The sequence below is a fragment of the Carlito syrichta genome, unplaced genomic scaffold (genome assembly GCF_000164805.1).
Source record: "Carlito syrichta isolate Samal-C Ts95f unplaced genomic scaffold, Tarsius_syrichta-2.0.1 Scaffold314782, whole genome shotgun sequence".
Classification (NCBI taxonomy): domain Eukaryota; kingdom Metazoa; phylum Chordata; class Mammalia; order Primates; family Tarsiidae; genus Carlito; species Carlito syrichta.
Window position 1 is genome coordinate 171073 of NW_007258878.1, and position 25644 is coordinate 196716.

At 38.5% G+C, this 25644-nt stretch overlaps 1 protein-coding gene across 1 annotated transcript in view; it reads right to left on the bottom strand.

The window, feature by feature from the left end:
- TTC17 (tetratricopeptide repeat domain 17) overlaps positions 1 to 25644 on the bottom strand; it is a 120209-nt gene that overhangs the window by 82290 nt on the left and 12275 nt on the right. The window contains exons 9-15 of the mRNA XM_021719512.1: positions 23651 to 23763; positions 20843 to 20989; positions 19401 to 19516; positions 19079 to 19244; positions 17903 to 17980; positions 17552 to 17776; positions 9213 to 9399 (exon numbers count right to left, since the gene is read on the bottom strand). Of these exons, the coding sequence (XP_021575187.1) occupies positions 9213 to 9399; positions 17552 to 17776; positions 17903 to 17980; positions 19079 to 19244; positions 19401 to 19516; positions 20843 to 20989; positions 23651 to 23763 (1032 nt within the window). The remainder of the gene's footprint in view (positions 1 to 9212; positions 9400 to 17551; positions 17777 to 17902; positions 17981 to 19078; positions 19245 to 19400; positions 19517 to 20842; positions 20990 to 23650; positions 23764 to 25644) is intronic.

The following is a 25644-nucleotide window of genomic DNA, read 5'->3' on the forward strand; positions in this document are numbered from 1 at the left end:
CAAAAAGGAAGGAAGGAAGGAAGGAAGGAAGGAAGGAAGGAAGGAAGGAAGGGAGGGAGGGAGGGAGAGAGGGAGGGAGGGAGGGAGGAAGGAAGGAAGGAAGGAAGGAAAGAAAGAAAGAAAGAAAGTTGCTTGCCATCTCCACTTCCTCACCTCTTTCAAAATCCATTTCATAAGCTTTTACAAGATCATCAACAAACTCCTTGCTACTAAATCCAGTAATAGTTAATTATCTGACCCATTCAACTCAACCACACAGGATATATGAGGGGGAATCCCCAAAAAAACCACCTAAAATTATCTTTTTTGGAGGGCAAGTCCCTTGCAGTATAGGCATCCCCGCTAGATAAGTGTTCTAGGAACCCATCACATCAGTGCTGTAAGAGGCTCATTTGGCTTCACTGAATTTTTCTGGAGATCCTCTCAATGCATCTGCCTATTTCGCGATGGGTGGTCTACGAGCACGCCTGCCCACGCCGTACTGAGTGCTCAGCAGTCTCTGACTAGAAACGCACGAGGCCCATGCCCCACCCTCCCCTTTACCTGGCTGCGCCCCAAGCGACTGTTATTTCCCTGATAAAAAGAGTCCTCAAAGGGAGAGGTTCTGCCCACGTGGAAGAGGCAAGAAACAAAAGCGGCAGAAGCACTAACAGGCATCAAAATTGACAAGTTCAAAAAATGTCTTCAGCAGTAGAAAAAGCGACTCGATGGGTGCATTGCATCAAACGGAGAGTACTTTGAAGTTTATTTGTAAGAATCAATACATGATATACAGACACAGATTCTGGAGTTGCTTTGGATCCCTTCATACAATCATCTTATGCAGCAATGATACACTTGATCACACCTTAAAACACTTTCCTCACACGGCTTCTGGGACAAAGCACTTCCCTGATTTTCCTACTACTTCACTGGCTACTCCCTTACTGTTCTTTATCTGCCTAGACTCTAAATGTTGGCTAGAATGTGCTAGTAATTAATCACTGACCCATTCTCCTTTTTATGCTGAGCTAATTTTATCCAAGTTCACGATTTTAAAAACTAGTCACACACCCACGACTCACAAATTACTATCTCTAGCCTGGGCCTCTTCTTCCCTGACCATTTTAACATTCACATATTCAATGACCTACTCAACATCTCTCCACTTGAACACTTAACAGGCAACTCAAACGTAACGTGTCCACAGCCAAACTTGTTTTTCTCCCCAAATCTGCTCCTTCCTCACACTTGACTATCTTATTAAATAGCACCACTACATACCCAGTTGCTCAGGCCCCAAATTTAGGAGTCAACCCTGGTCCCTTTTTCTTTCAATGCCCACATCCCTTTCCAGTGGTGTCTTGTTGTTCTACCTTCAAAATATACCAAAATATGATCACTTCTCACTCTTTCCCCACCTACTCACTGGTCCAAGTTAGTATCATCTCTCATTGACACTTCTGCTATAGCATTCCACCTGGTCCTCTTGTTTCTGCTCTTACCCCACAATGTTCAAATCTCAACAAAGCCACCAGAGGAATCCTGATAAAATGTAAACCACATCATTTCATTCTTGTGTCCAAAATCTTCCAAATCATGCATCTTTCTCTTAGAATGAAAGTCCAAATTATTAGAATGGTCTGCAAGGCAGTCAGATGCAGCTCCATCCTCCTCCCACTCAGCTGTGATTTCATCTCTGACACCTCTACCTCTTTGCAACAATCTTCCCTCTGCCTGAAATGCTTTTCTACTACGTGTCTGTATGGCTCAGAACCCCTAACCTCCTGCAAGGCTTTGCTCAAATATTACATTGGCAATGGGGCCTCCTTTGATGACCCCTAAAGTGTTATCTTCCCCCCACAGCACTTATTGTCTAACATAAAAAATGTATTACATATATCAGTTGGATGTAGTGGCTCACACCTGTAATCCCAGCACTTGGGAGATGGAGATGAGAGAATTGCCTGAGCCCAGGAGTTTGAGATCAGCCTGGACAACATGGCAAGACTTCGTCTCCACCATAAATCAAAAAATCAGCTGGGCATGGTGTTGCATGCCTGTAGCTCCAGATACTTGGAAGGCTGAGGCAGAAGGATCACCTGAGCCCAGCAAGTCGAGACTGCAGTGAGCCATGAGGGTGCCACTGTACTCCAGCCTGGATGACAGAGTGAGACTTAGACTCCAAAAAAAAGAAAGAAATGTATTGCATTTATCATCTACTCTCTGTTTCCTTCTACAAGAATGCAGCTGCATAAGAGCTGGAGTTTTTTGGTTTGATTTCCAGTTCCTAAAATAGTACCTGGCATTTAGTAAATAACAGCTGAATGAGTAAATAAGCCATACCCAGGATTCTTTGGTTAAAAGAAAACAAATAGTCTATTGCTTTAAAAGATGATATCCACCATAAACTTCATTTTTCTTAGGCATTATTTGGCCAGGTTAACAATTTATAATGACTGGATGGATAACTGTGAAAAGATCTTAGGCAAGTGCCTATAGGTCCATTCTTTAAAAGGAAAAAAATTTTTTTTGCATGTAGGACAATAAATTCACATTAAAGACCAAGAAATACTTATATATATTCAATGTCTTTCAGAGGTTAAACTGTAAAACTACTGGACATCAGACTCTGATAACACTGTACTATGTCTTTTTTTTTTTTGAGTCAGAGTTTCCCTGTCACTCAGGCTGGAATGCACAGGGCATGCTCATGGCTACTGCAGCCTCCACCTGGGCTCAGGTGATCCTTCCGCCTCAGCCTTCCAAGTAGCTGGGACTACAGGCATATGCCACCATGACTGCCTAATTTTTTAATTTATTCTAGAGATGAGGTCTCACCATGTTTCCCAGGCTTGTCTCGAATTCATGGGCTCAGGCAATCCTCCCACCTCGGTCTCCCAAAGTGCTAGATTACAGGCATGAGCCACTGTGCCTGGCTTGTCCTAAGTTCTCATAAAAAAACAAAGGTAACCCTTTTGTTCATCAAAGCTAAATAGTGGAAATCCCCCCTTCCCCAAAAAAATATTGCCTACTGAGCTAATACTACAAGTATGGCCACCATATCTTCTGTGTAAAATCCATGCCTCTGTGGCAATGTAATGATACATGATTCAGAAAAGATCAAGGTGACATGTTATGTTGAAAGAGACCATTTCAGGTGTGCTCTTGGGGTTAATTATGACTGCTCCCAATAATCTAGTTTACATCCATGCTTTATGTAGGGATGGATCACTTCTGAGGGATGACATAAAAAGTATAGTGATTATGCCACTTTCACGAAGTGTCCTAAGAATCTACAAACACGAATTCTTTCAATCATGACACTGGAACAGTCTGTGACTTGTTGAAGGTAAAGAATTATGCAAGAGAACCAGACTAGCTCTGGAAGGCAGAGACTCAGTTTTAGTTTGAGATCTATCACTGACTGAGTCTGTAATTTGAGTAAATCATAACCTGTGCTTCTAGATTTGTAAAATTTTTCCTATTGTTCCTCTATCACATAGCTACATGTCAAATAATTATTTCTTAACCAAATAATTACAGCTCTTTTAAGTAAAGAAATAAAAAAACTAGACACTTATTACACACAGAGAGGTACATTAGTTTTTGTTGCAGGATGTGCCTACATTTCAAAATTTTGAAATCTGTAACAAATTTAGTAGAGTTGCAATTCTTTTCACAGACTTAAAGGTGACCTAACTAGTAGCATATTAAAAACGCTACAGGAGCCAAGCGCACTGGCATGCGCCTGTAGCCCTAGCTACTCAGGAGGCTGAGGTTGAAGGATCACCTGAGGTCAGGAGCTAGAGGCTGTGGTGCACTATGATTGTACCTGGGCAACATAGCAAGAACCCCATCTCTTTTATCTTTTGTTTGTTTTCTTTTTGCTTTTGTTTTTTTGAGTTGGAGTCTCACTCTGTCACCCAGACTGGAGTGCAGTGGCCGCTCCCGGCCACCGCAGCCTCGACCTGCCGGGCTCTGGCGATCCTTCTGCCTCAACCTTCCAAGCAGCTGGAACTACAGGCGTGTGCTACCACGCCTGGCTAATTTTTGATTTATTGTAGAGATGAGGTCTCGTCATGTTGCCCAGGTGGGTTTTGAACCCGCGGACTCAGGCGATTCACTCACCTCAGCCTCCCAAAGCGCGGGATTACAGGCTGAGCCACCAAACCCGGCTGACCCCATCTCTTTTAAAAAATGATACACAAACTGAGTCTATAAGAATATTTGTTTTTAAAAAAGAATGTAATAAAGCAAAGGTCCTTGCTTACAAACAGACTATACACTGGACAGTCCACCAGAGGGCACCAAAAGGCAGGATTTCTTTTTCTTCAAAATCTGAACTATAAAATTGCTTTAAGCTGTAAACTGTAAATCTACAGAAACTTAGGTAGAAGAACACAGACTAAAATCACAGACAACAAAACAAGTCATAAAAAGAGATATGACTTACTTAAATAGATGTTACAAATACAGAGATGTTGTAAAGAGAACACAAGATAATCCATCTGTACACTGGAACAAATATGAAGATCACAGATATAATCTTTCTAGAGGCAAAAGCTATCAAAGACATATCACAGAGGAATCTTGTATAAAATTCTAATAGCTAGTCATTAAAGTCTGAGTTCTTCTGTATAAACTTTATTTATATAAACTGTAAGGATCTGAGCCACTTTTTTTTTTTTGGAGTCAGAGTCTCACTCCGTCACCCAGGTTGGGGGTGCAGGGGCACACTCACAGCCTCCCCAGTGTCGACCCACTGAGCTCCTGTGATCTTTCTGTCTCAGCCTTCTAAGTAGCCAGAACTACAGGCGCATGTTACCATGCCCGGCTAATTTTTTGTGATTTATTGTAGAGACGAGGTCTCACCAAATTGCCCGGGTTGGTCTCAAACCCACAGGCTCAGGCAATCCACTTGCCTCAACCTCCCAAAGTGCTGGGATTACAGGCTGAGCCACTGAGCCCAGCCCCATTTTACTTTTTAAAGAGTAAAGTTAAGTTGTTATTGAAGAATGGGTTTGTTAAAGTGATCAACTCAGTTCTGTTAAATAAAACTATAGTTTTTTATTTAATTAAAGTTGTTAAATAAGGCTGCTATAGCTTGTTATAAGCCTACAAATGTGGAAAACAGTATGTATTTAAAAACTGCCGAAATAAAAGGTTTAATCAAAACTGGAAGCCGTAACTTCTTTCTTACCACTTGAGAGTGGGCAACTAAAAAAGTCCATCTATTAAGTTTTCCTTCACGCATCCTTGAAATTGTGGTGGCAATATAGAACTACCTATTAAATATGTGCAATTTCTTAAATACTATTCAAAGGAGAGAAAGATGAGAATGACAAGCAGTTGCTATAAGAACGTGTGTATCTGACAAACGGCAGCCAATAAAATTTCTAGGTTAGCCGGGCTTGGTGGCTCAGCCGGTAGTCCCGTGCCTTTGGGAGGCTGAGGTGAGTGGATTGCCTGAGCCCGCGGGTTCGAGACCCGCCTGGGCAGCGAGACCTCATCTCTACAATAAATAAAAAAACCAGCCGGGCGTGGTAGCACGCGCCTGTAATTCCGGCTATGTGGAAGGCTGAGGCGAAAGGATCGCCGGGGCCCAGCGGGTCGAGGCTGTGGTGGCCGGGAGCGGCCGCTGCACTCCAGTCTGGGCGGCAGAGTAAGACACTGACTCAAAAAAAAAAAAAAAAAAAATTCTAGGTTAACAAAAGTTTGAAAAAACTGCCAGAAATAACTTTGCACTAATGGATACAATTTTAGCTATAAAGTCTTTGAAAATAGAAAAATCTTTTTGAGCACAGTGATTATGTATTTTAAGTTGAACGAAACAGTATTCAAAGGTAATAGAATATATTACCTGTGTGCTTCGTTATAGTTCTTTCATACTATCAGACTATCTAAGACATTGTACTACATTATAGTTGCTGAAAAAATAATTATTAAACATGGATTTTTAAAGACAATAATTGGCTGGGTGTGGTGGCTCACACATGTAATCCCAGCACTTTGGGAGGCTGAGACAAAGGATCGCCTGAGCCCAAGTGGTGGAAGCTGTAGTCAGCCATGATCATGCCACTGCCCTCTAGCCTGGGCAACAGAGTTGAGATCCGAACTCAAAAAAAAAAAAAGGAATTTGTGGAAGAATAATAATAGTGGTCAGAAAAATTATTTTTAAATAAAGTTTTCCAAGGATACTTAACTATTTCTATCTTGAAAAGCTTCTTTGAGATGCTTTCAAATGACAGTTTTTCAAATATACTTTCATAAGAGAATACTTCGGTTGGCAAAGGGGTAGAGAGAGATCACTAAATTCTTATCTAATAGAAAACAATTACAAAATGCATTCTTCGACTATTACATGAAAAGAGAATCACAAGCCCTGTCAATCTCTTGGAACTTTGTGTTGTCATAATAAAAACAAACAGATAATTAAGATAAGAGATAATGAAGAAAGCTTTTTCTGAGGCTTACTTTAATACCAAAAATATGAAAAAGCAGAAGGTAAACAGAATCATCTGATTTCAATGAAAGTACTAGAGCTGATCATTATTCATAGGTTTTCGTCTTTTTTAAATCAATCATTTAGTAAAGCTCAGAAATAACTGGAGTAGATGTAACTATTTAGATTCCAAATATAAGACGTTCATGGTTTTTACAGAGGTATTTTGCTTCTTTCAAGCTTTAGGTTTTCAAAGTTGCCACTCAGTAAAGCAACTGTGAATGAACAAGATTACTCTGGAAATAATGCAAAAATACTGTCAAAGAAAGATTCAATATTGAAATCAATTAACTGCCATCAATGAGTTTTTAAACCTAGAGGATGGAGAGCATACATTTCCATTAGGAGGTAATAGTATTTACTGAGGTGTTAATAGATATTGGATTCTTTTCTGGTTTATATCAGAATGATTTTGTCTATTAGCAGTAATAACTTCTTCCAGTGATCTCGGCAAATATGAGCAAAGACTTGCTTAATTATTAAACTAGTTCGTTACAATGTAAAAGGAGCTAAAATTTTTGTGTGTGTGTGAGGATTTCTCTCGGAATGAACTAAAGAACACATTCCCTCTTTCCATATCAAAGTTCTTTTATTGTGGCTGAGCATGGTGGCTCATGCCTATTATCCAAGTACTTTGGGAGGATGAGGCAGGCGGATTACTTGAGCCCAGGAGTTTGAGATCAGCCTAGGCAAGAGAGACCTTGTCTCTACAAAATAATAAAAAACCATCCAGGCATGGTGGCAAGTGCCTGAAGTCACAGCTACTCAGGAGGTTGAGGTGGAAGGACCGCCTGAGCCCAGAAGGCTGAGGCTGCAGAGAGCCATGATCATGCCACTGCACTTCAGCCTGAGTGACAGAGTGAGACTCTGACTCAAAAAAACAAAAGTCTTTTAATGTTATGACACTGGATCCAATAATATTCTTGGGATAATCTAGACTATCAGATACCACAACTCTGAGAAAGATCTGTTCTATGTTATTAGTTTCTTAGACTAGCTGAATTTATGCTCTGGAGAAAAAGTTCAAGACAACTGAATTCCTCTCTTGACATGAGTGACATAAACTGAGAATAAACTTCAAGAAACTGAAAAAGTCAACAAAAACACATGAAACTAATGCTAAGAAAATTCATTTTTTTAGAAAAGGGTCACTGTATATACCAAAATCCTTCTTATCAACAACAAAAAGAAACTCCAAGAGAGGTGAGAGAGATGATATAGTAAGCAAAAAAATAAGATTCTATTAATACAAAAAAATCATTGAAAAAGCGAAATCTTATCTACAAGGCTGTTCTTAGGTAACTTACAACATTTAGAAGACCACAATAAGTTTTCTAGGATTAAGTAAGAAGGTAAAGATCTGTAATTTACACCTTGGAAGTGCTGAGTACTTTGTACTCACTGTGAATTTCTCAGCTTACTTTTACCCAGTGTCTCCTATATGATGAAGCTCTCATTTAATCTTCTCAACAAGTGTGTGATATAGGTTTTATTGTCTTTTATTGTATAGATGAGGACACAAGTTACTTTAGTGGGATTAGAAAGTTACGGCAGTACTATTATAAATCCACAAAAAATTAAAAACAAAAAAATTTTTTTAAAAAAGAAAGTTGTGGCAGAGCTAGGGCTCCAACATAAAAAATCTACATGATTCTAGTAGTAGCCGTTCCACTCTGCCGCCATAAAACACTGCCTTAGGCCTTCAGCAGAACTTTAATTTCAACTGTCCTTAACACTGATCCACAATTGAGCTGTGAAGTTACATTGCCAAGAGAGTCTTAAGTTTCTTCAGTAAATAACTGGGTTCTGATGTTTACAGATACATTAATGACAGACTAACGGTCTGTCATTAAAATCCATAGGCAGTATGGTACAGTGAGTCAGAAAATCTAGTTTCTGGTCCCAAATTTACTAATAATTATTAATGCCTTTTAGATAAGTCACATAAACAAGTGGTGTCAAGTTTTTGTTTTTTTTTAAATACACAAAGTGAAGGAACTGGTCTGAAACCCTCTGCTTAAATATTACACTCTAATTTGACTGTGAACAAAGTACCCACTGTGTGCTCTACAATGGCCAGGTACTGATCCACACACATGGAAGTTACACCTGTCACAAATCAGGCAGGGAGTTGAAGCTCATTATTTTTTTTCCTTAGAGTGAAAGTGAAATAAGTAAATAATCAAATATCAGAGGACTCTTAGAAAGAAGGTTCTAACTGATGAATTAGTGACAGTTTTAGATACTGGCTTTACCCAAGAGAGAGACACCACTTAATATCAGGTGACTATTTTAAAGGAGCACATTTTTGAATCACCTTCATTGAAAAGCAAGGAGCTATACTTCAGTGACTGAGTATATGTGGAAGAACTGCCTCAAACAACTTGTCTTCATGGACAGAAAAAAATATACTTTTCCATGAATATCAGTTAGTATAAAACACCAAAAAAAACTAGACGAGAGGAAAAAAAGTCTTACAGCCTGGTCATCACAGCTGAATATACCACATATTTTAGTTAGCCTTTCTTAACCAGGGTTCTGGGAGAGAATTTAGCTTTAACACCCCAAGGCTTCCATGGTGAGCTATGAACTAATTTCTTTCCTATGTATCTGGGTTTGTTATCCTTGGTTATGAAAAACTGAGAATGTCATTTTCTGTGTTCTGCTGACCAGAACAGTGATGCCAGCTGAGCTCATTACATTTTGTCAGCATTTAACAGCTGCTTACCACTGCAAACAGAAGAGGTGATGTTGTATAGAAAAGGATAAAACTGCATACAGCGGATCAACTTCAGGCTGTTTTCACACTCTGGGCATTTGGTAGTTAATTTCAAAGCCTGTCTAAAGGCCTCAAGCGCCCCACTGATATTCTTCAGAGCAAGGTAAGCATTTCCCAGGCTCAAAAAGGTCAGAGGCTGAAAAGAAAAAAAATCAGCAAAATGTTAATGAATATTTTTTGAGAGTTACAAAATCTTACCATTATAAATCTTTTGGCTTTTCTTTGTTTATGCCATAAAGATGATTGCTAACTGTCCATTTCATTCATATTGGCCAAGTCTAAGCTTTATAATATATATGCAAACGTATTTTACCTTTTTACTAAGATAAAAAATATATAAAGTGTGTAATATACCCTAGTCTTAAATGTTTAGCTCAACAAATTTATATAAGTATACAGTAACTACCACACAGGTCAAGACCTAAAACATTTAGAAAGTTTTACCCTAGGAGGTTCCTTGAGAACTCAACCCCAAACTCAGAAGTAACCATTGTTAGGACTACTTTCATCACAGTTCTTGAACTGCATATAAATGAAGTCGAGCAGCACGTTCTCTTACACATACCTATAATACATATCCTTTTGAAGCTTCTTTCACTCAGCCTGAAATAAAAATACAACCCTTTTTTGTGTGTACATCAGTGGTTTACAATGGTCCAGCATATGAATATGCCACAGCTTGTTCGTCCATGCTCCTACTGATTGTTATTTAGGCTGTTTCCACTTTCTGGCTATTATGAATAAAGTTACTATGGACATTTTTTTTTTTTTTTGAGTCGGAGTCTCACTCCATCACCCAGGCTGGAGGGCAGTGGAACGCTCAGGGCCACCCCAGTGTCGACCTGTTGGGCTCCGGCAAACCTTCCGCCTCAGCCTTCCAAGTAGCTGAACTACAGGCGCGCGCTATCACGTCCGGCTAATTTTTTATTTATTGTAGAAACTAGGTTTCGCCAAGTTGGCTGGGCTGGTCTCGAACATTCTTATAAATGTCTTGGTAGACATATTGTACTCCTTTTCCATGTGTATATAGTGGGTTGTAAGGTAGGGATATACGTTTAGCTTTAACAGATACAACCAAATAGTTTCCCAAAATGAATGCACAAATTTACACTCCTACCAGCAAGTATGAAAATTCAGTGACTTTGTATTGTCAGTGTTTTAAATTTTAGATATTTTAGTGGGCTGAAGTGGCATCTAACTGTGGTTTTAATTTGCATTTAGCTGATGAGCAGTAATGCTGAGTACGTTTTTCATGTGCCTATTGGCCATTTGGATGGCCTTGTTTCTGAAGTATCTGTTCTTCATCTAATTGATTTGAAGGAGGTGTCTCTATATATTAGATATTAGTCCTTTGTTGAAAATACTTACTGCAAATATCTTCTGTCTATGGTTTTCCTTTTTACTCTCTTAATGATAACTTTTGATAAAGAAATTCTTAATTTTAAGGAAGTCCAGTTTATCTTTTTTTTCCTTTATAGCTAGTGCTTTCTGACATCTTTGCCTACTAAAAGATCATAAAAACTTTCTTCTATGTTTTCATCAAGAAGCTTTATTGTTTTATCTTTTACATTTTAGTACATGATCCACTTCAAATTAATTTTGTGTATGGTGTAGGGTAGGCTGTTCTTTTCTTTTCTCATAGGAATATCATACAATTACTCTAGCACTACCTGTTTAAAAAAACAAAACAAAACATTTTTCTCTCATTGAACTACAGGTTTGGCTTTGCCATAAATCAGTGACTCTATACATGGCAGTCTATTCCTAAATTCTCTATTGTGTTCCACTGATATGTTTGAGTGTTTTTGAACCAATATCACACTGATTTAATTATAGTAAGTCTTGATAGCTGGTAGTATCAGCCTTCTAACTCTGTTCCCCCACTCCATTTTTTTACTACTCCAGGTTCATTTATATGTAGATTCTAGAATTAACTGTCAATATACACAGATATACATGAAATTGCTAGGTGTATGGGACTGAAGTGAATCTATAAGTCTAGCTGGAGAGAACTGACATCTTAACAATATAGAATACCCTAATGCATGAACACAACGTATATCTCCATTTCCAGATCGAGTATTCCTTATTCAAAATGCTTGGGACCAGAAGTGTTTTGGATTTAAATTTCTTTTTAATTTTGGAATATTTTACTGTACTTACTGGTTGAGCATCCTAAATCCAAAAAACAGAATACTGAGTATTTCCTTTGAGAATCATGTTGCACTCAGAAAGTTTCAGATTTTAGAGTACTTCAATCTTGGATTTTCAGATTTAGGATGTACGACATGAATTTATGTGCTCTTTCTTTTAGCAATGTTTTATAATTAGTATATAAATCTTGTATATCTTCCTTTAGATTTATTCCTAGATATTCGATGTCTTCTTGATGCTACTGTAGACAGTAGATTTTATATACTATTATCCAATTGTTTGCTAAGACTATTTTTATAAGCAGCCCAAAACACTTAGTTTAGGACATTTTAACTGAAACACACTTGTGTCTAGTATTTTTGTATTTGTTTGTGGGCAAAACATGTTTTAAATTTATTTTATCATAAAAAACATTTTTTAACATCTAAGAATGTTTTATTATAAAGTTGCACAATAAATCATACAATGTGTATAAGTCATCAGAAATGTCTCACTGTAACCAAGCCAAGGTGTACAAAATATCCCAGATTAAAGAAGTCTAATCTAGGCAGCTGTCAGATCACAATGATAGCATTACTTGGTGGTCAGATTACATGCTTGCATTACGTGGTGGTTCACACAAACTTGGTGTAATATAAAATTAAATCCCACTTAGATTTCAAAATGTGTTTATATTTTGCATAAGGAAACAAAGTGTTGCAACTATCTCCATAACCGAAATGATGGGTGTGCAAACGCTCTGCAATGAGATAAACTGGTTAGCATTTTGAGGGGGGAAATAAAGATGAATTTCTATCAATTTATTCAGAAAGTGCTAAGTGTTTATTAAGTTCCAGGCACAGTTTTAGACACTAAGGATACAGCAGAAGATAAGGTAATTCCTACCTCCATGGACCTTACAGTGAGTAAAATGTGATGGAGAAAAATACAGAAGGACGAGACAGACATAAATGGTACCAAAGTGGGGAAGGGAAGTGCCATTTTAAATAGAGTGGTGCAGGAAGGACTTACTGACAAGGTAGTATTTATAAGACTTTGAGGAGGTGAAGGATGAAGCCACAGAGGATTTTGGTGGGGTAAAATACTACAAGCCGAGAGAACAGAAGATGCCAAGATGCTGAGGCTCCCACATGCCTAGTATGATCAAAAGAGCCAAGGAGCCAAGTAGCCTGGAATAGAATGAGCAAAGAAGCAACCTCACAGAGGGAAGGTCAGAAAAGTAACAAGGTCATGCAGGACTTTCTATACCTTTAGAAATTCTCTTACTGTGAGTTCTGTGGAGGCTGAAGCAGGGAAATGGACAAATAAGACTTTTTTTTCTTTTTTGAGTCAGTGTGTCACTCTACCACCCAGGCAAATGCTCACAGCCACTGCAGCCTCGATCTGCTGGGCTCAGGTGATCTTCCTGCCTCAGCCTTCCAAGTAGCTGTAACCACAGGCATATGCCACCATGCCAACTAGTTTTTTAATTTATTGTAAAGACAAGGTCTTGCCAAGTTTCTCAGGTAAGTCTCGAACCCATGGGCTCAGGCAATTCCCTTACCCCCACCTCCCAAAGAGCAAATAAAACTTTTTATAAGGATTTTACTGCTTACTGTATGAGAACAGACTATAGAAGGACAAAGGTAGAAGCAGAGAAGCCATTTTGGAGACTCTTGAAATAATCCAGACAAAAATAACAGTGAGCCAGGTGTGATGATTCATGCCCATAATCCCAGCACTTTGGAGGCAGAGGCAAGAGGACTGCCTGAACCCAGGGGCTTGAGACCAGGCAGGGCAACATGGCGAGACTTTGATTCTACAATAAATTTTAAAAAATAAGCCGGGCATGGTGCATGCCTGTGACTCCAGCTACTTGGAAGGTTGAAGCAGAAGGATCACCTGAACCTAGCAGGTCGAGGCTGTGGTGGTTGTGAGCACGAGTAAGACTCCATCTAAAATACATACATACATACATAAAGTTTGGATCAGGTTAGCAGTGGAAATGATGATAAATAGTGAAATCCTGGAAATATTTTAAAAAACAGAATCAGCAAGGTTAGCTAGTAGATTGGATTTGTCCTGAGACAAGGAGAATGGTATGAAGGAAAGCTCTATTTTTCATCCTGAGCTACTAGAATAACAGTTTTATTGTTCCCTGAAATGGGACAACTGGGAAGAACAAACTTGGAACCGTGTCAAGGAGCTTGGTTTTGGACTTTAGTTTTTGGTTTTTTTTGAGTTGTTTAGCCCTTTATTAGCAACTAAAATAGAAGGTATCTGTTGTACAACACGGGCAGTCATTGACTATAATTGGAGATTTATTATATTCTAATACAGATCATCTATAAATGCAATTTCTTTATTAAAAAGCTTCCACCTTTTTTGTTTTTTGTGTACAATTTGCAAAACTATTCTGAAAGCGGTAAATATATGTGCACAAGTCTGCAAAGAATGCAAATTTAGGATATGGTAAATGCTTTAAAAGTTACTTTCAGAAAGTGACCTGCCACAACTGGGCTTTACACTGTCATCTTTTTTGATCAAAATATTTTGAGCCAGGCTTCCTTCCACGGCCCTAAACTATAAAGCATTTTTTAATGAGTTGAAATTAAGGAAGGACTACACCTACTAGAAAAGAAGAGAAGAAAGTTCTATTAGTTTGAGGTTTCAGAATCCCCCCCAAACCAGGACCAGTGTCTGGTAAAGGCTAGGCCAGACAGTGTATGAGAGCGTGCAGGTGGCATCCCTGAGGATTCGAGCTTCAGTGGACCTTGAGTGCCCCTGCTGCACAACTCACTGAACTGTCTTGCCAGTTTCTACGCTGGCTTGATGGGGCATAATTCAAAAAGGAAAAGCTCATATTCATTCCATTCTTCTGGAGCTCTGTGATAGCATTTAGTAACACCCCAATGGGATGTCTGCCACATATAGTATTATGGTCTTTCTTCAGATAATTGCCAAAAGATACAGGGTCTAATTGTTCTATAATACTCATACCGTAACAGACGGGTCCACTGGTTTGGAAGCATGGGCAGCGCAAGACCCACCGTATGTATATCCTGCATGGGGTGCAATAATGGCTCTAGCAGGTCTTTTTGTAGACTGTACTTGTGAAAGCCGACCTTCTAGCTGTGCATTCAGCTGCGGTCCTGAGGCCGTGTGCCAGCTCCCAGCGAGACTGGCTTCCCGGCAGACCACTCGGTTGGACATCTTGGCGCCTGTGCCACCTGTGGTGCACGGGGATGGATGAAGAGGCGGCGCGGCCCAGCCCGGAGGAGGCGGCCGCGGGGCGGGGGCCGGCCCGGCCGGGGCGGACTTTAGTTTTAAAAGGGCCTTTAGACATCCAAGTGCAGATGTCGAGTAAGCCATAGGGCACAGAGGTGTGGAATTCAGAGAAAACGTAATTTAACAGAAAAAGGAGAGTCTTCTCAAGATATGGTAAAGAAACAACTAGATACCCATGTAAGCATGAACTTTGATCCCCACCCATGCCACCAAAAAACTTAACTTGAAATGAATCATAGAACTAAATGTAAAACCTAAAACTATAAAATATCTAGGAGACAACATATGAAAAGATCTTCATATATTTGAGAATAAATGATTTAAAGATTAAGTCAAGAAAACAAAAACAAAACAGAATTTTTTTCAGTCTTCTTATGAGGACACTTTAACATTAGAAATCAAAATTGAGAGATCAACAAGCTTAAGGGCAATTTTTAAAAGCCAAGATAAAAAGGCAAAGAGAAAATATTTTTAACACATGACAGATGGAGTTAGAGACTTTATTACACCAAGAATTTGTACAAAATTTAAAAAACTAAATTCTAACAAAATGAGCAAAATATATACGTGAACATTTATGTTAAAACACAAATAAAAGATAAAATTTTATGTTAGAACAGAGAAGTGACTTTTTTAAACAAGCAAACTTGCTTTACCCATGTTAATTCAGAGGCAGGATAACATGGCTAAAGAGTGTGAGCTCTGCATCCAGTCTTCTGAGTTCAAAACCAAGCTCTGAGACATTCAGCAAATGCCTTAACTTCTCTGTGCATTTAACTCTTAGGGTTTCCTCATCTTTCAAAGGGGAGATTCTATCTCATAAGCTTGCTGTAAAGCACTAAATGGGTTACTACATGTAAAGTGCTTAGTATGGTGCTTGGCTCTAGTAACCAATTTTTAAAAGTTTTTTTAATGGTCCAATTCTGGTGAAGATATAATTGAAATGGATATTTTTAAGGCATTATTCATAGCAATATATATAGACTCAAACCTTGTGGTGAATTGTTTGGCATTTTGGATAAAACATTAAGTAATAAGTAATTCCACTATTAGCAATCTTTCCTAGGAAAATTATCTGAAACATGGAAAAGACCTTATACAGAAAATCATTATTGCTAATAGATAACCACTGGTAGCAATGCAAATATGCAACAGAATACGTCGTGGCGAGTCAATTCACTAAACCTTTAAACAAACATTTGAACTGATGGTTTTAAAAACTATGTAGTTATACTTTTTTTTAGATATAACAAGCTTTAAAGACTGTTTGTACAGGAGAGTTGCAACCCTATAAAATATGTGCACAGGCTGGGCATGGTGGCTTATGCCTGTAATCCCAGCACTTTGGGAAGCTGAAGTGAGAGGACTGCTTGAGCCTAGGAGTTTGACAACAGTCTAGGAAACACAGTTAGACCTCCTCGCTACAAAACAACAACAACAACAAAATTAGCCAGGCTTATTGGTGTATGCCTGTAGTTTCAGCTACTCGGGAGACTGAGGCGGAAGTATCGCCTACGCCCAGAAGTTCAAGGCTGTGGTGAGTCGTGATCATGTCACTACACTGCAGCCTAGCCACAGAGTGAGACCCCCAACTCAAAAACTAAAAACTAAGTTAAAATAAAATATATACATGGGAGATAAGCAAGTATTTGGAAATATTTCCAAATGAGAATAGTTGGGAAGAGAGTGAAAGTTGGTGACGGTATATTTTTAGAATACCCACCGTGATCCATTAATACATCTTTTTATTCTTGTTGCAGTACCACAGTATTTAACAACTAAAATTTTAGTATAATTTTAAACTATAGAAAGACAAGTAATCACGAAGGGAGTTCTTTTTTTCTTCAGAAGAACACTACTTAATTGCCTTGGCTAGAAGCTGTAGAAAGTGAGCCATGAGAAGTTTCCAGGGCATACAGCTGCCTGGAGCCTTTCACTGGTAACCACTTCATCACATCCTATATCTGTATAGAATACCTGCTCTCACTGTACTGGCACCTGGTACACAGTGATCATTAGAGAGATATTTGATGCACTTCTTTGGCAATTATGACTTGTTATATAATATAGAGACTATAAATTTTTGCTTAAAATCCAGTTGTAAATTTGTGTATTTCAAAGGAAACATGAAAATGAAAATATTTTCTTTTCATACTTAAAAAATCAGTTTTGGGACACCTCAAATAAATCTGATTCATGCATACCTCTTCTAAAGATTTGGACATAAAACTTACATTTAGACATTAGGTATAAAATCAGTTTAGTTTTATGTTTATTGCAACTGTATTTCATGAAACCTAGAAAGACAGCAATTACAATATGCTTCCTGATTTCAGAAATGTTGAAATATATATATACAAGTGGTGTCTTTGAATCTATGAACTATACAGCAGTATGTGGAAGGGTCAGGGCAAGAAAGTCAATCTACCCATCTATTCTTATCAAAACCACCTTTATACTGTGCTCTGGCTTAAACAGTGTAAATACATCTATAAATTGACATTGTAAAGCAGTGTCGAATTAAGCAATATGCATGCTGTGATGAGTAGGACAAAATAAGAACCAACATAATTATGTTGGTCAGACCAACATAAAAAAGTGGCGGTATATTTTTATAGCTATGTTGTTCTTATTTAGATGTAAGTTTCTAAAAAAATTAACTGTAATTACAAATTTCACTTGTTTAAGAGAAAAAATAACACATCAAAATAAAACAAAATCTTTATATACCCTCTCTTGAAATATGCAAATTCTGCTCTTGGAAAAAACGACATTTTCTAAGCTCTCCTTAGAAAAATACAAATTGAACTCTAAATTTGAGATATTCTACATAGTACATGGAGCTACAAAGAAACATAAAACCTCACCTCGGAGCTATTGATGGCCAAAGCTTGAAGTAGCAGCTTAGTGGCATCAAGATGAAGGCCATAGTGAATCAAGAGGTTGGCCAAGTTGACAAGAGGAACGTCCTGGTATTGAAGTGGAGCTAAGTTCAAAGCCCTCTGAAGACAGGCGATGGCAAAAGTGCTGTTTCCTACTGCCCTCCAGTACAGACCTGCTTCATTGAGTATGAGCCAGACAGGAGCATTTGGCTAAAAACCCCCAAATATTCGTTAGTACAAGAATGCATACTTGTTCTAAATAAGATTTGTAATAAGTATATTTTAAGCTTTAAATACAACTACTAGACATTTCAGTTTCAGACGTCAATGACTCACCTTGTTGATAGCATGAAACAAGAAAGAACCAATTTCCTCTTCTGGGATAGTATAGTTATTAATACGGGAAAGCAAAATCTGAAACATCAAAAGGAAGATGGACTCAACTGACAATAACAGGGAAGACATTGGAGAAGAATTTCTATAGATGGTGGTCTTTTCTTGAGCTCCTCTGGAACGGTTAATTTGAACAGATATTAACAGTCATATACAACATAAAGTCACTAACATTCCAACAAGTGACCTGTTCACATGTACATACTAGCTTCCTTTAACTAAAAAAAGTTAAAAGACATACATACCACATACATACATATTAAGGTAGTCTAACATATTCCATTAAAGTCAACCTTAGTGTCCAGAACACAAGGAGAAAATCTTCAAAGGAATATAGCATGCAATTCCTGGTACAATAAAAATCTACTATCTGCCCTAGATGGAGAACACCCCAATTAATCTACTTAAATGTTCTTGCTGTCATAATCTATTTATTTGTGCATTCCTGACACCCACATATTTTTAAAATTTTGCCTCAGTGTTTGTTGAATATAAGAAATAAGTGCTTATGGTTTTGAAACTAAATTTCAAAGCTGATTGTGATGGTCTGCTATCTCCGTAAAAAGGTAATATTTTTCATTTATATCTGTGGAATGGCATCTGATATAGTTGTCCACAATAACAAAACATTCCTAGTTAAACATAAGTAATAGAAATTTAGGGAAACAGCATAACAAAACTTATAATGTTTGCAAAGTGGTTATCAAATTAATACAAATGCCTAAGGACCTCATATAAGGCCAAAGCAGGGTAGATAAGGCAAGGGAAATTTACACAAACTTCTGGAGGCCTGGATGGTATAAAGCTAAATTGAAGTGATCAGAATGGCCTCCATTAGGTAAAGAGAGAGTCCTGCGCTACTGGTCCTTGAAGCCCTCCGAGTTAGAGAACAGTGCTCAGATGGTCTCTGTAAATAGCAGCCCCGAGGAACACATTCCTGGCCCTCCTTTAATAGCATGACTAATTTCTCAATCATTTCACCAATCCTATAACTCTATCCTTCAGTTTTACATACGTAATGCTCAAAAACTATCTTCTATCAAATTTTTGTTCCATCTAAGAGGCTTCTGAAGTCACCCAGAATGGACGGCAATAAACACCAGCCTAAGTGAGCCTTACTTTTCGTGCATAGTCATCTGGCATTTTGGCTTTCAGATCCATGCGGACCTCTAATTCTTTGACTAAGTAGGACAGAGTGTGGCTTTTTCTGAAGTCAGTTATGGAACAGTCAGGGGTTTGGGCCTCTTCTTCTGAAGAATAATCATCACTGTTCAGTTCGTGGATCCTGGCACAAGAAAAAGGAACAAGATTCATATTTCCAAAGTTTGGGTGATTTCAAGATAAAGACTTAACCTTTCAAGTCCAAGGCTGGTGCTCTCAAAGAACCGCCAGGTGACAATCATGCAGAATCAGCTGCTTTGCCAAATCCATCAGCACTTGCCTGAGTCCTTTGTTTTCTGGAGGCAGAAAATACGTAGGCAATTCCCCACCAACAGGGACTCTTGGGTAGCTTTCTGTACAATCTGCTCTTTTAGGCCACAGAATATGCTGTTTGTCCTAAAAAGAAACAGTTCTCTATAAATTTATTTGGATTATCTCAACATGCTATAAATAAACTTTTAAAAGAACAGAAATATACTAGGATAATTGAACAAAATGAAAATATTTTAAGATAAACGTGGACACTGCAGTGGATTCTAGAATCTAAGCCAGTAGTTCTAAGCACCTGCTTTACCATGGGCTAGTTCACAGGCGGGCAGGCCTGAGCCAGGTGAGCCAACAAGACACAAGGAGAGACCTGCTTGGGTTTTGGGGAGAGAAAAGCAAGTCTTGGTCTCTTATGCTACATATGAACAAAAAAACCAAGCTGTTCCAGTTGCTTCTGGCTGTCACCTTATGACCATGAGGGAAACGAGTTTTCAAATGAAACAATACTATGGATGGCAGAGTGAAGAAAAGGAAAAGAAATGGGTCACTGATGGCATCACAGGGCCATGAATCAACCAAGTCTAAAGTTTATCCCACCTCCAGAATTCCTGTGAAAAAGGCAAATTTTATTTTTGTTTAAGTCAGTTTAAGATGGAGTTTCTGACCTATACCTGAAAGCACACATAAGCTTATAAAACTGGCATTGAAAACTGTTTCTCCCTAAGACCTTTTATTTCCAGTGCCAAGGTTTAATAATTGCTTCACAATTTGTAAAATGTTTGTTTTTTTCCGAACACACCAGAGGCTTACTAAACATACCCTAAAGCTATCAAGCTCTGGGAAATTTCCATTACATATAACTAAATATAAATGGTTATGTCAATTCTGTTAAAATAAACCCTTGATTAAATTCTGAAAATGTAATGGTGAATAAAAAATACATGGTCTCTGTCCATGGTATCCCCATCAGCTAACACAAAATTCTTGCTTAGCTAGCCTAGAAACATATATTTATTAACCTGTATGTTTTCTGTACCATCTGTTAGAACGTAGCCTCCAGGAGATGAAGGCGCCTGCTGGCACCAACCTGGTACACAGCTGGGAGCTCAATAAAAGAATGCTGATTAAATAAGTGAAGTATATACAAGCACATACTTGGGTCAAGTTTAGAGACTTGTTAAAACTGGTCATTATACTCAGAGTATAAAGCTTTGAACTGAAATCAGTTCAGTGTGTCTATCAGCCCCATGTGATTGGGAAGAACTCAAATCAGAGTCTGTGTCTTACTCATCCACTACCTATCAGAATGCCTTCCATTAAATAGAAGTTTAATAAGCGTTTGCTGAACTACGATGAATAGGCATAAGGGCCATATTAATCAGTGAGGTTAGGGCCACTGCTTTAAGGTACCTTGTCTGTTTGAGAAAACTCTTTCATCACCTCCTATGAACTTACCCTATATGCATCAGAGTCCCTGCCCCAGATCCAGAGAACAGAATGGGCTACAGGAGAAGACTTGACCGAATCACTGACTTCACTCTGATTTGCCTGAACATCAAAGTTCACAGACATCATACTGGAGGTTGATGAATCCTCACCAAACTAGAAAATGAAAAGTGCAATCAAATTAAAAGTGGAAAAGGAGCTATGACTAAGATTTTACTCACACCAAAAGGCTAATGAATACTCAAAATTAGTAGGAAATTAGAAAGTAGGTCTGTAATAAAGCAATCAGATCGTTTAATTTTAAGAACCATGCCCAACAGTATTCTCTCACGGATGATGCAGTTAGCAACTTTCAATCAACTCTGCCATTGGAGTATGAGAAAAATGGCATGAATTGTTTTCCTGTCCCTTGAATTCCTTTTTGATGATTTAGTCTCTTTTAGGTTTAATGACTAGCTAATTTAGAGATCTAGTTCATATTCCCCTCCTCTTCCTAGACTAAAATGCCCACCACTATAAAATTAGTGAAGCAAAAATACTTAAGAAAGCATTCTTAAGGGTTTAATATAACTATTATCTAGGGATTATAGACTATTGTGCAATCAATTACAGATAAAAGCTTTAGGGGTGAAAGAGAAACCTAAGAGGTGAAAGAACACAAACATATAAAACTTTCCTCCAAACCAAGGTAGAACAATGCCTGATAGATTCACCAGATACCACAGTCCTTGTATATTTCTGAAACCTTGCTGGACGAGAATGGGAGTAAGGACGAGATGGGATAGGATAGACATAAGAAAAAGGAATGAATATGATGAATTTGTAGCAATAAGCCTTTATAAATAGGAATCGATTCTTTCATTATATAGTGGTGACACAATTTTATGAGTATAAAATATTGGAAGCTACACTCCTCTAAATGGTCTGTCTTAAGACAATCAAGAAGTTCAAAAGTTACATTGGATTTCAATCTGCTTCTTTTCTAACTATTCCCTTTTTTCTCTTTAAAATCCATGGTTTTAAGACAAGCTATAATCCAAAAGGGTGTGAATTTGGTCTCTATTTCTCCTCTTGAAAATCAAACATGAGATAATACTAGGAGATGGCTTACAAAACTCATGAGATGCTTTTGGTCCATAATTCTACTTCCCTTTTTATTTTTTTATTTAAAATAATATTTTTAGAGACACAGTTTCACTCCGTAGTCCAGCTGGAGTGCAGTGGTATAGTCATAGCTCCCTCGAACTCCTGGGCTCAAGTGAATCTTCCACTTCAGCCTCCTGACTGGCTAGAACTACAGGTACATGCCATCATGCCCAGAATATTTTTATTTTTGTAGAGAAAGGGTCTTGCTATGTTGCCCTGGCTGGTCTTGAACTCTTGACCTCAAGCAGTCCTTCCACCTTGGCCTCCCAAAGTGCTGGGATAACAGGCATGAGCCACTGCACCCAACCTTTTAAATGGCCGCTTCATTTTTGTCTCTTATTCTTTCCCAGTGTAGTCTGGGTTTTTTCAGGTTAGAGAGTTCTAAGGTTTGTCTTTCTATAGATGATCTCCTGATCTCTTAGCTTATCTCAGGAAAGTTCTGTATCTACAATTAGGGACATGGTAAGTTTTCTCTAGGAGGGAATAAATGTTGTTTTATTACAAATGCAAGTTGAGTATTACTTATTCGAAATGCCTGGGACCAGGAGTGTTTCACATTTGAGATTTAGGAATTTTTTTTATACTTACCAGTTGAGCATACCAAATCTAAAAATCCAAAATGCTCCAACGAGCATTTCATTTGAACATAATGTCAGTATTTAGAAAACTCCAGACTTCATATATACATATATATATATATATATATATTTAAATATTCAGTATTCTGAGGCTGGATGTTGTGGTTCATGCCTCAGCACTTTGGGAGGCTGAGGCAAGAGGACTGCTTGAGCCCATAAGTTTGAACCAGCCTAGGTAACACAGCAAGACCTGTCTCTGCAAAAAAAAAAAAAAAAGAAAAGAAAAGAAAAGAAAGAAAAATCCCAAAACTAGCCAGGTGTGGGGGTGCATGCCTGTAGTCCCAGTTACTAAGGAAGGAGGCAAAGATGGAAGGATCACCTGAGGTTGAGGCTGTGGTAAGCCATGAGTGTGCCACTATACTCCAGCCTGGGCAAGAGTGAGACTGTGACTCAAAAAAAAAAACAACAACAAAACTTGTGGTTATACTTACTGTCTATATCACTTATTCAACATCAGTTACATACTATTTGCTATCATTGTATCTATGTATTACTTCTTCCCAACTAGACAGACTAAGATTGTATGTATGTGTGTATGTTTTTGTGCCACTGTATACGGAGACAGAAACAGAAAGTATACATCTAGCAAAGGTGCTTAATAAATATGTTCTGCTGATAATGAGCATTTTGTTGAGGTTTTTGGTTGAGGCAACATAACTGGACTGATTACTTCAGGAAACAGCATGGTTGCTCTCACTCAAATTTTAAATAGGTCTTACTGTTAAAAGGGAAGATGTCAAGATTTTGAGCTAAGTCCTAATAGCTTCCCTGGTATAGGAAAAAAGAATCAAATGCATATGCATGTTCATATCCAGATGATACTTTGAGAAAAAAAGTGCATCCATGAAGTTCCTGAGTACTCCCTACAAAATATGACTTTATAAACACAACAGACACTCAAAATCTTAATGATCTCAATAACAGTCACAAGTTTTAGGGGTGGAATACATTTTAAAAATCAAGGGGAAAAAGCATGACATTACTTTCAGAAACGCAAAAGTTTCTAAGAACTAGAAGACACCAAGATAAAGACCTGAACATAGTCAACATTTTCAAAGATATCTCCACGATGATAGCGCACAGGCTGGTCCCACTGGCAATGTAAACTATGCTGCTGGTTGACCAGACGGCATATCTGATGATTTCCTGGAATAAGAAAGGAAATTACACAAATGATGAGAAAGATCTGTAATGTCAATGTGATTTTCTTAGTCTAGGCCACTTAGTTTCAACCCTGTGTCCCTCAGAGCCTAGCACATAGAGGAATGCTCATTAATGGTTAACTAAATCATTCTGAAGGCGTCCTCATTCCTTCATCTACAAAGAAAAGGGGCTCCATGAGGTCACTGATGTCTCTTCTGGCAATAAGATTCTAGGACTGTAAAACAGCTATCAGCGACTTCCTTTGCTTTATATACTTTGTAAGTCTGTTTCAGATTTACATATAAGAGCTCTGGTTACATTTCAGTACAGGCTGAGCGCTAAGTAATCCCAAGGACCAAACACTCTTTATGTTCAAACTAGCAAAGGTACATTGTTAGGTGGGTTGTAAGGTGAGCTATGAAGGGTCACAGCGAAGGCTCAAAGGTTAAGAGACTTTCTAGACCAACACATTCACCAGAGGAAAGGGTGCGATTTAAGGGAGTCTATTAATTTATTCACTGGTGTCAAGTTGTCAGCTCTGCTGCCTTGGGGTTTAACCAGAAACAAAACATTCTGACATAGTCCAGTCATTGCTCTCCTGTCAACCTAAGTTCTCATAAACCAGTGGGTAAATTTTGAGGCGTCACAGATGCTTAACAGACTTTAATAAAAGCTGCCCTTTTCCCAGGGAAAAAAAAGTGCACATACACAATTCTACATATAATTTTGGAGAATTCAGAAGCCCCTGAAACAAATGTACTGACCCAGGTTAAGACAAATTCTAGACTAAACTCTTACTTCTAAGATAGTGTTTGTTTTTAAGAGAACAACAACAAAAAAGAATGTTTAGCCTCATTACCAGTGTTAGCCAAAGAGTATAGATGTGTTGTTTCTTGGGTTGTGTCTAGCTTATGTTTGCTTGGTGTAAGGCCTTGTTACCCAGTGTAGCTTTTAGACCAGCAGCAACAGACATCATCTGGAAGCTTGTTGGGAAGGCAGAATCTCAGGCTCTACCTCTGAACTACTGAACCAGAATCTGCATTTTAACAAGATCTCCATATAATGTAAACATATTAGTGTTGGAGAAAAACCGATGGGGGCCACAGAAGGCAAATAACTGCTAAGACTCCTAGGATCTAAAAGATTTGGTTTTATTTCAAAATGCAAATTTTAAAAAGCAAGGCGAACCAAAGATTTCACCTTTCCGAGTTGTTGGCTGTGGGATCGAGTACGGCCTGAGCCGTTGGTCCGGCGCTGAGCTGCTTCAGAGCATTATTTAAAATGTCTGGATTCCTAGCCGGGCGTGTTAGCGTGCACCTGTAGTTCCAGCTACTTGGAAGGCTGAAGCGGAAGGATCGCCAGAGCCCAGCAGGTCAAGGCTGCGGTGGCCGGCAGCAGCCACTGCACTCTAGTCTGGGCGACAGAGTGAGACTCCAACTCAAAAAAAAAAAAAAAAAGTCTGGATTCCCACGAAGCCCTACTATACTGAAGCTTACCGGGAGACCTGGCTGGGAATGGGGCTATAAGCCCCATTGTAAGATCAGGGGTGCTGTCAGAAGAGATAAAGCTTTGAAAGCTCCTGTGCCTGCTCATGGTCATCACTAACCAGCTCTGCTTGGAGTGACAAGAGATGAAACATCAGGCTGCCCGTAAATCTAAGCAGGTCACGTTAGATGGGAACATGGACTATCACTGTACACTTGTGTAAGTACCATACTTCGTGGCATGAATTAATGTGTCTGTGAGATGCACCAAAAAAAAAAAACCCCAAAAGATACAAGAAAGTTGTAAATAACACCTTACAAACCACTTTAAGGCTACAAGACAGTGATGAAAGTAAAGCATGCTAGAAGTGAATTTCCTGTCTTGTGACCCAGAGTTGCT